At 32.3% G+C, this 12,959-nt stretch overlaps 1 protein-coding gene across 12 annotated transcripts in view; it reads right to left on the reverse strand.

Annotated features, from left to right (window-relative positions):
• MYCBP2 (MYC binding protein 2) overlaps positions 1–12,959 on the reverse strand; it is a 238,192-nt gene that overhangs the window by 91,922 nt on the left and 133,311 nt on the right. For 11 of the 12 annotated variants that reach the window (XM_039886905.1, XM_039886906.1, XM_039886910.1 and 8 more), the window contains 6 exons: positions 11,583–11,683; positions 10,683–10,901; positions 5,222–5,447; positions 4,066–4,184; positions 3,296–3,383; positions 990–1,039 (listed from right to left, as the gene is read on the reverse strand). In XM_039886905.1, coding sequence (XP_039742839.1) covers positions 990–1,039; positions 3,296–3,383; positions 4,066–4,184; positions 5,222–5,447; positions 10,683–10,901; positions 11,583–11,683 — 803 coding nt within the window. The remainder of the gene's footprint in view (positions 1–989; positions 1,040–3,295; positions 3,384–4,065; positions 4,185–5,221; positions 5,448–10,682; positions 10,902–11,582; positions 11,684–12,959) is intronic. The other variant, XM_039886908.1, reaches the window with a different exon arrangement.

Raw genomic sequence — 12,959 nt, forward strand, 5'->3', positions numbered from 1 at the left:
AATTAATTTTTATTTTTGTATCGTAAGGTACAGATTTAACTTTTGTTTTAAAACAAAAACAAAAGCTGGTGGGTTTTTAAAATTCAGAAATTTCTTAACATTACTGAGGACACCGTGGCTCCCTATGATTACACATATGATCAAGATCATGGGCTTTTGTCACCAAACTTTCAGAGGTCAAATTCTAGCCCAGTTGCTTACTAGCTGTGTAAATTCTGGGTATATGAAAGTTACTTAAGCTTTCCTTGCCTCAGTTTCCTTATCTGTAAATAGAGATAAGAGTCTCTAATTCATAGAGTTGCTATAAGGACTAAATGATTTAAAAATATGCCAAGTGTTTGAAATAGTACTTGATAAAGTTAAATAAGTGTTTTTTATTATTACTGCTATGATCAGTTTATCTCAAGAAATACAATACAAACCACTAGTTGTAGGTATTAGAAGACCTAGATACTAGCCTCTATCTCCCAATTAGCTGAATTCTTAGACAAGTCACATAACTTTTCTAAACTTCACTTATTGGTAACACTCAAGAGATAAATACCTTCCTCAAAGTGAGATTGCAAAAATAGGTAATATTAAAGATATCGTAAATTAGAGTGCTCTATAGATATTATTTAAATTACTACTAAAACCTTTCTCCCCTTTTTTTCAAACTGGTTAATAACTTTCAAGATCCACTCTACATGCCCACAGGTCTGCAAAGCTTTCCCCTACACCCTTGGCACTTGATAGCTCTTCTTTCTCCCATAGAATTTATGTCTCGCTCCAGAGTTAACACACACCATGCAGCACAGCAAGGACTCACATGTGTGCTCTCATCAATGGGAGAAATTATAAATTATTTATCTTTATAACCACCAGTGAACAGAATGAAGTATTTAATGAATGAGTCCTATTTCCAAAAAAATTAAGGTTGATCTGATTGTTTAAATCAGATCATTTAAATTAATGTACAAAGTTTATCCTTACAATGTTTGGGACAATACCTGTAATGCAGCCTCTTCAAGAATTTCAAGATCTTCCTCTAATTCATTACCTGTTGTGTAAATAAAAGTTTTACTAAAATATATCCATACTTAGTTTAACTTTCTAGTCTTTTGCATTCTTTTACCTTTTTCACAATGATATTTCAGATTGAAAAGAACTATTATCATTCAGGATAAATCTCGGTTTATATTTTAAAATGTAATTACATTTTCAATGTGAATATAAGCTATAAGTCTCAAGACAATACTCAAAAAATACATTATTTGAGTGATATGCAAAAGCTTTATAGTATATTTATGCATATAAATGTAAAATTTTTGTAAAAAATAAGGAAACTGGTTATTCAGAATCTGAGCCATTTTATTTTGGTTATCGTATAGAAGAGCTATACCTTTCCTAACTGGCAGGAAAACCTAAGGTAGTGACTATATCCTCTAGCCATTTTCTCCTTTATGGCTTAATAGAGAACACATTTTATTTATTAAATTTTCTTTGATAGCTTAATTTATAAAATATCATTTCTAAAGTAATACATATTCAAAGGGAAATATTCAAATTATACTGAAGGACAGAATAAATACTTCTGCCACCACTCCCCACCCAAACATAAAGTGTCAACAATTTCTTATGTATTGTTCTAGAAACTTTGTGTACAAATAATAAATGTGTGTGTATGTCAACATAATGCACATATGTGAACATACATATATATTTATACATAAGATAACGTTTGTAAAAATGGGGCCCACTTCTGCAACTTGTTTTTCTCAGTTAATATATTTTGGACATCTTTTATGGTCGTGACATTGAGGGCTAATTGTTTTGTTGTTTTTAAACAGTTACATACATTCCCACTGTACGGATATACTATTACTTCTTTAACCAGTTTCCAACTGATAGGCATTTTGGTTACTTCTCATTTTTACAATCATAATCACTGTTATATTAATGTATCTTACAACATATATTTTTTGAGCACTTGTGCAAGTATGTATAAAAATTGCTACATCAAGAAGTACATGAAAATAAAATTTGAAGTTTTGACATATTTCCTTCAAAGAGGTTGTACTAATTTTCCTACACAATTAGAATAGAAGATGTCTCCTTTTCTCATATATGTCAACATTAAGCAGGAGCAAGGGAACTAGGAAGGACAAAAGGTAGCAGGAGGAAGAAAGAGAATAAAAAAGAAGAGGAGAGAAAGAGAGATGGGAAGAAAGAAAGGATCAAGTGAGAAGGGTAGTCTCAAAGGGAAGAGATATAGATAAACTTTCAGGGGTGAGCATTGGGGAACTATAAACATAATGCTTTTTATTACCAAATACTGTGGAAATAAAATGTTAAACTATAGTTAAATGTCATAAAATTGGTAAATATTTTTAAATTTATTTTCTTCTTTGCTATCTTGATTATGAATTCTTACATATCACACAACTTTGCATCTCGAAAAGATACCGTTTCTGCCACTGCCTCATTTCTCTGTTCTGCTTCACATGAAAACTCCTCCAGTTACCTTTTATCAACCTGACTCTCCTTCCTGACTTTCCATTCTCTCACTCTGATCTAAAAGGCCTTATATTTCTCTCATTTTACTGATGTATTTCTTATTGTGTACATAAATAATCAAGTTTTTAGATCCAGTGAAAGATTTTAATTGACGTCTCAGCAGCATTCAAAATCCCATGAATACCCACTCTCCTGGTTTCACTTCTGCCTCGCTGGCTGCTGCTCCATCACAGTCTTTTTCCAGTTTTTTCCTCCTATTTTGTCCAGCTTTGAAATTTTGGCAAGCCCTAGCTTTGATCCCGGGCTCTTCTCTCGCTCATTTGCATTCTCTTCCTAGCTCATCTTTCATATGGTCTTGTGTGTTTAAATATCAATTATGTTCAAATAACATTTCTCTTGACTCCTTCCCTGAGCTCCAGACAATGAGTTCAAGTTTTCTACTTGGTATGTCCACTAGAATATTTAAAAAATATCTCAAACCTTTGGTTTAACACTATACATTCGGTGCTTAACCCAAATAAATGCCTGGCACATAGCATGTATATGAATAAAGAAGAGTGTTTGTGTGCATGTGTACGTGTGAACACAAAAGACCTGAAGATACTCTTCAGTCTCCAAAAATCCCAAACTACCAGGATATTAAGCAGCTGTTGCTCATGAGTGTATGTGACTATGGAATTCATTTTGCTAATCTATTTTTTAAAAGTAATATATAATAAAGGTACTATAATAAACGTACTCTATTCTTAAATTTCTTTTAAAAATCGTAAACAAACACCTAGTATTTGCCCAGACTCACCAATAGGAAGTGCTAGGTCCTTTTTCATCAAAGCTGCTGCACAAACCCCACCAAGATTGGCTAATTCTTTTTCCAAATGAATGACTCCCTGTATAATGGCAAAAACATATTAACTGCTTTAAAAAATGTTTGGATGATAATGTGGATTATCAACGAATGTGACTTGCATTCAACTAAAACTTTTGAAACTAGAAGAAAGCATAGTTAAATTAAGAGTGGAAGAGATTCGGGAGGATCACTCTATAAATTACACAAATGTCTAATCGCTATGCCGTACACTTGAAACTAATATTAAAAAAAAAAAAAAAGTGGAAGAGACTTAATATTATGTCTCATGCTGGTTGTAAGGTTCAAGCCCCCGGGTGCACTGTCCAAAGAATTTTTCATTTGTTTCTTTGAGGAGACATGATTATTTTTTCCCTTGATTTTGCTTTTGTTGTAATGATTTGAAACATTCAGAAGAGATATTAAGTTGGTCCCACTGTGAAATCAGGTTCTATTATTTACTCAGAAAGGTACAGCGACCTGTGCAAGGTTGGAACTAGGTCTTCAAAGGCTGGGTCATATTGCACAGACTCCATTCTCTTCATATATTAAAAGTAGCAAAAACAGACGACTGTATACAATTAAAGTACAAAATATTTTAAATTAAATACTCTAACTTAAAATAAATTTGGCTCTTAAGTAAAGAAAGCAAATAAATTTAAGTCAATAGTAGCCCTTAGAAACACAATCTTCCTTAACAGAATGAGAGGATAATTCATTCTTACCTCATCAGGTCCAGGGCTAAACTCATATCCAATTGCAAAGCATTTGAAACCATAGAAAGAAGCTTTGTCATCTTTCACATAATCTGATGCAGTTTCCAATGAGAAAAGGGCCTCATTTCCTAAGGAAAAAACCAAACATTGAATTCAAAATCTTGAAACGACTTTATGTTTTATCTAAGTCAAGATAGGTAGCAATACAAATCAAATATTAAAAAAACCTAGCCTTTGCGGGGAGGGTTCCTGTATCTACTTTAACAAAACTGTGCTAGAAACAATGGAACCATCCCAAATGGACTGTTTTTTTTTTCTTTATGATCAAATTCTCCTTAACAAAATGTCCTACCTTTAACTTACATGAGCAATCAATTTTCAATTTTCTGTCAATTACTGAAGTGACCTAGGTTAGCCTTTTCTGTTTCAGAGCAAGCAATCCTTTACCCTGGTGTTTGGCTTTGTCTGATCTCTTCACAAATAAACAAAGCAGGATGACTGGAAGAAAAACTTTCTGAATTCAAACTGGCTATTAGTTTAGGGGATCACAAGTGTAGTTATGGTTAATTGCTTGAAAACAAAACACTCTACATACAGTTTTAAATACTTAAACTTTTTTTAAAGGAAAATACCAGGAGCAGCAATAAAAGTGCAGTGTGTCTCTGTCTCTCTGTGTCTGTGTGTCTCTCTGTTTCTCTATCTCTCATGCACGTATGCACACATCCTCAAGCCTGACTGAAAACAGTAGTTTTAAACAACAACCCAGTAGGTTAGGTGGTTCATCAATTCTCTTGAAAGGAAGGAATCCTTAACAAGGTCTCAAAATTTAGAACTTACTGGGAAAATAAAAGATCTAATACAGTTTTTCTATAATTTGGTCCCAACTATACAGACAGCCACTCCTGAATATTAACTCTCTACTTTGGTCAAGCTACTCTTTTTTTACAAGCTCCTCGAAATATTCTCTCTTCTAAAATTCGGTCACGAGACACCGCCCCTTGCCCAGAAAGTATTCTTTACTTCTCACCTGCAACCCAGATACACAGTAGGTCTTAAAGAAATCCTTCTAAAACTTAAACATTTTCAATGATGTATTCCTACTAAATATAAGTATCATAAATGCATATATTTTACAATATAAAACAGAAGAGAAAAAATTACTTACCTGGTAACACTAAAACCATAGTAGGCCAACCAGAAGATCCAGAAAATTTCTTTAATTCTATCCAGGAATTAAGATTTTCATGAATAGATGTCAATTTTGGTCCATATCCTGAATTTTGAAGAGTTCTGACAGGAATCAACAAACGAAGGACATCTTCTGACTGTGCAGTACCACACTGAGGGTCAAACTCGATTGTCATCCACCGTACACATTCTGGAAATGTTACCTGAGGTCACCAGGCAAGAGGACACTTGCATTTGTTAAGAAGAATTAGATTTTTTACTTTTTGTCTGTCTTAGAAACCGAAAGAACATCATTTTGCAAAGATGAGGCTTTCGACATATTTGTAAAATAAATTTTAACTAAGGAACTACGAGTCATTTAAATATGATCAGAAATCAGGGTATTAATGTCCAACATCATCTGTTCCTATACCCCACTTGCAATATCTACTGCTTTCTATCTAATATTTAGTTGATATTGCATTAAAAATATTTGTAAGTACACATTTATATCATTGGAACAAATACTACAAAGCTGCTTAATTTCCATAAACATTTAGCTATCTGATTTTCTTGTGGAAAAGTTCACTATATAGTAAATTTTCCATTTCGGTAAGTATACACTTAAGGAATATATAGGTAGGTGACTTAAAACATAATTTAATAGGTAAAATATAAAGATATATTGATGGCAAGTTAATAAATGACTAAAATATAAAGTTTTAGTAACTTTTAGGTTATCTACCATTCATAGTATCTGTTACAAATGCTTCTTTTCATTAGCAAAAAAACTTCACATGAAAATCAAAATAAGCATACACACACATACATGAAAAAAACCTAGATTTTTGTTTTTCTAACCTGAAGTTTTATTGTATATGAGTTTATGATGTCATATAATTACATGTATCTTTAAGGTCATTTTTAAGCTTCTGTCACCATCATCACAGAGCAAATTCTGTCATGGTAGGCAAATAAGAGTTAAGCAGGTCCTTGTCAAATAGTAAACTACGAATTGGTTGTAGGCTATGATATGAACCTTTAGAAATTTATTAAGTATGATATTAATCTAAAAAATTATCTAGGATGAAGACAAATATTTTTAGTAACGAATATTTAAAATTCTCCATTTAAATGAAAAGTTCATTCAACCTTGTTCATAATAACACAAGTATAAATTAACACTAAACTGATAAAGTAATCAGGGGGATCATTTCATAAACTATATAAATGTCTAACCAATGTACTACATACTTGAAAGTAATAATAAAACAAAATAAGATGCTTTAAAAAAAATCTAAATTGAGATACCATTTCTCCTATTAGATTGGCAAATGGCCCAAAATGTCACCACATATTCTGCTGGGGAGGCTGTGAGAAAACAAACGCTCTCATTCACTGTTGGTGAAGATACAAAATGGTATCATTTCTATGGAGGGAATTTGTCAACATCTAGTAAAACTACATATGCCTTCACCCTCTGAATCAGCAATCCCAGACCTATGAAGCACCAGGCTCCTCATTCTATATTTGTTTAACTAGCAATCTCACTTGTAGGAATTTACTTTGAATATATGCTTCCAACAATAAGGAAAAAAAAAAACCTGACCAAACATACGCACAGTTATTCATTAAATTAAAAAAAAAAATTGTAAAATACTGAAAGCACCCTAAATGCTCACACACACAAAATTGACTGGATAGAGTATGATATACCTTCACTGTGGAGTACTATGCAGTTGTAAAAAGAAAAAAAATGAGGATTACTTCTTTAAACGGATATGGAGAGATTTCTATAAACATTGTTAAATTTAAGAAGCAAAGTACAAAATAGTACAGTGTACTACCTTTTCTAAATAAAGGAAAATAAGACTACCTCCCCTGCTCTCTTCTCTATCTACCTATCTCTCTCTCTTTCCTCCCTGATATTTTCAAAAAGGAACAGAGGAAGGATATGCCAGGATACTTACTGGAGTATCAGAAGCAGAAAAGGAAAAGGGAATGAACTTACAATTCTAAATATATTATTCTATATAATTTTATTTGTGGAACCATGTTAATATTTTACATATTTAAAAAGATTAAATCAAGGAGGACAGGGAAAAAACTCACAAAATTGAGTACAAATAAACAAATTAAGTCTAACTTTATACTGAAGTTATACATGTATATATACACATATACACAAAAAGAATTATTCTAACTTTTGAATATTGTATTTAGATTATATAATGTTAGGGAGATTTATTTTAAAGACAAATATGCAAAAAGTCATTAATTTTACTTAATAGTTTTATTATTAATAGTGACATATATTAATAAAATAGATGTTGATTGGAACTACTAAGGAGTGCTCAAAAACTAATGAAAACACAGTAAAAGGACATAAAATCCAACTTGAATGAACTTTCACTTGCCAAAGCAAAATTTGAGCATCAAAATGAATAATGACAGCAAAGGATTATAACATTAAGCAAAATAAGAATCCTTAAGTCCATATTAACATAAGCACATACAATAAATGAATAATTTTTTTAAAGTAGAAGGGATGGGAAAACCCTCCTTCATAATAGAACACCAGCTGAAAGCATAACAGAATTAGAAAGTCACCATTTTGCTACCACTATAGTAATAACTGATTTGGGTAACAATAACCAATGGACGCTAAAACAACTGGGTGAAAATTTGTTGAGGAACAGTATTTTTTACACAGTCTCTAGATGTCTACCCATAGACATTTCAAAGGAAAGAAAAGATGCTTTTTTTGGTGGAGATATTTACCAGCTATCACCTTAATCAAGTGACTAAGTGCCTCCGGATGAAATTTACTGAGGAGGATACAACACCACTCGTGTGTTGCTGCCCACAGTGTGAAACCTGAGTCTAAGCATTAGGAAATGACCAATCAAATCCAAATAAAAGGATATTTTTACAAAACCACTGATTGTATTCTTCAAAAATTCCCATGTCATAAAAGAGCAAGAAAGGCCGAGGAACTGTTTCAGATTAAGGGAGATAAGAGACCTGAAAAGTAAATCTAAAAATCTAATGTATGAGTCTGATTGTTTCCCAGAACTGGGTTTTAAAATATGCTATAAGAGCCACTTTTGGGACAACTTGCAAACTGTTTAGCTTATAACATAATATACTACTACTACTTTTTAAGATAATAATAATACATCAATGTTATTTTATATTCCCTAAATTTGATCACTGTATTGTGGTTATACAGAAAACTTCATTGTTCTTAGGAGGAGTTGGGATTTTTGCAACTTACTCTTAAACGGTTCAGCAATAAATATAAATAAACAAATATATAAGTAAATACAACAAAGGTGGCAAAATGTTACCTGAATAAGCTAAGTGAAACACGTATGGGTGTTCATTGTACAAATCTTGTTACTTTTTTCTACAGGTTTGAAAATATTTGAAATAAAAAATTGAAATACATGAGCAATGAATACACACACACATTTCATCTGCATCTGTATATGTGTGTCTATACTTACACTAAAAGAAACAATGGAAGGATAAACTACGAAATTATAATAAAATAAAATGCTACCTATGACAGGAAAGGAGGGAACAGAGTGAGGGGATAGAGATAAAAGCCAGACTTCTTTGACTATACTAATTTGTTTCACAGATTTGACTTAGTACTATGCAATTACTTAAATTACTATAAAGCAAAACAAGATTTTAAAAGCAATTCTTAAAAAATCAAAATTAAAGGAGAATAAATGATGCCAAAAGTATATTTAATTAGTGGCATAACTGCACAGAGGGGGACTATTCCAACTTACTTTGTAACACAGTAACTGATCAAACCCACTTCCTTTAAAACACAGTCATTTCTCTATACATCCTAGCTGGGGCATACCCAAAAGACAACATACATACGCACAAAACACACAACACATGCACACACATACAGAAAATAAATAACTGATTTTCTAATTCTAATATTTCCAGTGTCATCGATAACAGGGATTCTAGAAGCAGAAGAAAAGAGAGTCATGTGTAACATACTGCAGTCCTTATTTTGAATTAGTAACATCAGCGCGAACTCATGAAGTATTTTGTATTAAAAAAAATATACACATAAATGCATCCAGACATAAATATATATACATTCACATATATAAATACATATACACATATATAAAAATAGTATGTGTCTGTGTGTATAAATATATGAGTGATTATATGTGAGTGTATTTACTAGTTCTTGGCATTATAAAATATCTAGAAATAATGACCAACGCAGGAGAAATGAGCATCTTCAGTGCCAGATATTGGCTTTTAAATACCCATCACCATTAAAAAGAACCAGGGCACTTTGAAAAAATGGCTGGTTTCAGGTCTGAGGCAGGAAAACATGTAAGATGAACCTGGAAAATCTTATTATACCACAGAGCCAGGATGCTATGAATGACCACAGAGGTGTATCTAAAGGACACAGGAGGCAAGCTGAAGAGGCTCCTGTCCTACAAGGACATAAGATCCAGTTTCTTAAATAAAACTCAAGGAAACAGAAAAGAGAAATGGAGGGGATCTTACAGATTAAAAGAGACTTAAGGGACATAATCAATCAAATTAGGTGGATCTTATTTGGATTCTAATTCAAACAATTAAAAACATTAAAATTTCATTTAGATTGTAATTCAAACAATTAAAAGTTTGCATATTTGATGATATAAAGGAATTATTAGTTTTTTTGATGTGATAATAATATGATTATTTTTTATGGTCCTTATATTTTAGAGATACATGAAAAATTCACGAATGTGCTTTAAAACAATATAGAAGGGGACAAATGGGTGGAGAACAAATGAAACAGGTATGACCAAGATTTGATAACTGCTGAATCTGGGATGATGGATAAATGTACTGGTTCCTCCTTTTATATATTTACCATATTCTAAAATAAGAAGTTGAATATTTTATAAGCACAGAGAACTTAAACTTTTAATTAAATTCATAAAGTTGATCTCCTCAATTTACATGATACAGTTTAAAGAGAAGGAATAGGATCTTTTATGCCCTATAATATATTTATAAATGTTTTAATGTAGTTTTTACATTATGCATGATAGAGTACTTTAATGTCTACATTGGGTATGCAAATTTTCAGAGTTCAGGCTGTGGTACAAATATCAGTTCAAAAGTATGATTTTTAAGTTTTAATGGTTATATCCACTACCATTACAATACATAATATGCAGTTTGGCATTATATACTGCACTGTACTTATAAAAAGATATGAGAACAACTCTCATAAACTTTACAAAACTATACTCTTTAATGATAAAAAACTGTCTTGCGTATCTGACAATGGCCTAACTACCTTCTATAAAAGAATTACATTTCTGAGCTTGAGGCTCAGTATCCTTTAAGATATCATTATAGAACATCAAACCAATTTTAAATTTAAACTTTCCCTAGGAACTGGTGCCTACCTTGTAGTGCATCACACATGCAGGTTTATAGGGGTGCTCACTCTCTATGACAGCATAATGATTAGAGGTTGTACAAGCAGAGAGGCCTTGCTCAGGCTGGTTTCCTGTGGTGCTATCTGTTGACTGATTAGGATTGAATGCAGGGGGCGCATACTTCTGATTCAAAATGGCAACTGAGGGAAGCAACTGTTGAACAAGACCAAAGACTTCTACAGCCACCTAGTGTAGAAAAAATGATTAAATGAGATAATAAATGTAAAAGTTGTTTTAAAATGGTTAATTACTTTATTGTTAATTATCCTTATTGTTAAGAATTTCCAACTAGAGTTTCTTCTGGCTAAGTTTTTGTTTAAGAGAAATTTGTTCTTTGGGAAAAAAGGATTTAGCTTAGATGTCTTAGCTATTATATGAAAATAACCTAGTTTGTATTTTTAAATACTCTGTCCTTTTGTGATATGCATTAAACTACGTTTTATTCAATAATTATGCCAAAGAGTCAATAATTTATGATTTCCTCCTTGTCTTGAATACTTTGCAATTTCAAAATACTCCAAACCTTTTACATTCCTATGTTTATTCGAAATGAAGAAAATTTGGCATAAATTTCAAATTAAAAAAACCAGTTAACTTAAGCTTTCTTTATATATCCTGCCTCTAAAATATATTCCCCATTTCCAAATTCTTCAAATGTAAAACCAATAAGTAAACACAGTAATCCAGTAATATAATAAAACAGAGAGGTTTAACTAATGACTTCTACCTTTTAATATGTCTATCTCTGTTGTTACCTGTAACCCAGGTGCCTCAAAGATTAAAATATTTTTCAAGGAAGAATACAAAATCTAAAAAGTGACATTAAAAAAAAAAAAAAATTCAAAGTTATAGAATTAAATTACACACCTTGGGAATAGCAGCAGCTACTGGTCCTATGTAGGCTATAATAAGGGGAAGCAGCATGGAAAACAGACTGGAAGAGCTAAGCAGTTCTGGAATGTCATCAGCTAAAAAAGGCATTAAAACTACAGTTAGAGGTAATTTCATTATAATGTATGTATGCTATACTAAACTGTATTCTATTATCTTGAGCAAAATTATGGTTGGCGTTGATTGAATGCTTACAAAGTACCTGACACTAACCCAAGGGCTTTATTTACATATGTTATCTCAATTAATCAATGAGAAACTTGTTTTCTATCCACTTTTTAGAAGGGGAAATCAAGGCACTTGGTGTTCAAGTACCTTGTCCCAAATTGTACACCTGTACAATGATAGAGCCAGGATTAGAACCTATAGTAACAGTCATGATTTTAAACCAGTATTCTTGGGATCACATGTGGCTATATGTGTGACATCAGGCAAATTACTTAATCTGTACGTGCCTCAGTATACATCTGAAAAGAGGATAATAACAGTACTTCTCTCACTGGATGCTGTGAAGGGTAACAAACATAAAAAACTTAGAACAATGCCTGCATATAATAAGTGCTCCAAAAATGTTTGCTATTATTAGGCTATCATGCCTTCTATTGTTCCAAGGAAAGCACTGTGCTGATGGATGTTTTAATCATTTATCCATGAATATGGTGCTGGAAAGATAAGTTGAGTCTAGATAGTGAAGACCTTTATGTTAAAGGCCAATCAATTAAATCCAATACTTGTTTCTCAATCTGCTGTTGCCTCAGCATAGGCTGGACGCTTATTTAAAAAGTACAGTTTCTTAGTCTAGCCTAAACCCCTAGTTAGGATGGGCCAAATATTCTTAATTTTTAATAAGTGTCCCAGGAGAATCTGATATGCAACTAGGCTTAGGAACAAATGTTATACATCGGCAAGATGGGATGAGTAACAGTGAATGTTTTTGTAAACATCTGTAACTCTGCTGCCAGAGTGGAGGGTGACTGAATAACTAGACAGGGAATGGGGAAAAGGCAGCCGTGAACTTATCAGCATGTTATCCATCCATGAAAAATGGGACACATGCTCGCACCATGGCAGCTCAAACTGTGAGGACAGACAGGGGTGAACACAAGCTGAAGAGTTTCCAGTGGAAGAACTCAATTTAAAAAACTGAATTAGGGGGAACGGTTAGTGTTATCCAGACCTTTGGGTCAATGGTGAAACCATTACTGGAAATAGTACATATAGGAAGAAAAATATGTCTAAAGGAGAAAGCAAAATGCTTTTTGACTACTGAAAGGATAAAGCAGACTTTGTTTAATCAAGTTTTTCTTTTATTAAGTTAACCAAGAAAATAACAATTATCAGGTAGTTGCCTTT

Source organism: Pteropus medius, unplaced genomic scaffold, assembly GCF_902729225.1.
Source record: "Pteropus medius unplaced genomic scaffold, Ma_sr-lr_union100, whole genome shotgun sequence".
Lineage (NCBI taxonomy): Eukaryota > Metazoa > Chordata > Mammalia > Chiroptera > Pteropodidae > Pteropus > Pteropus medius.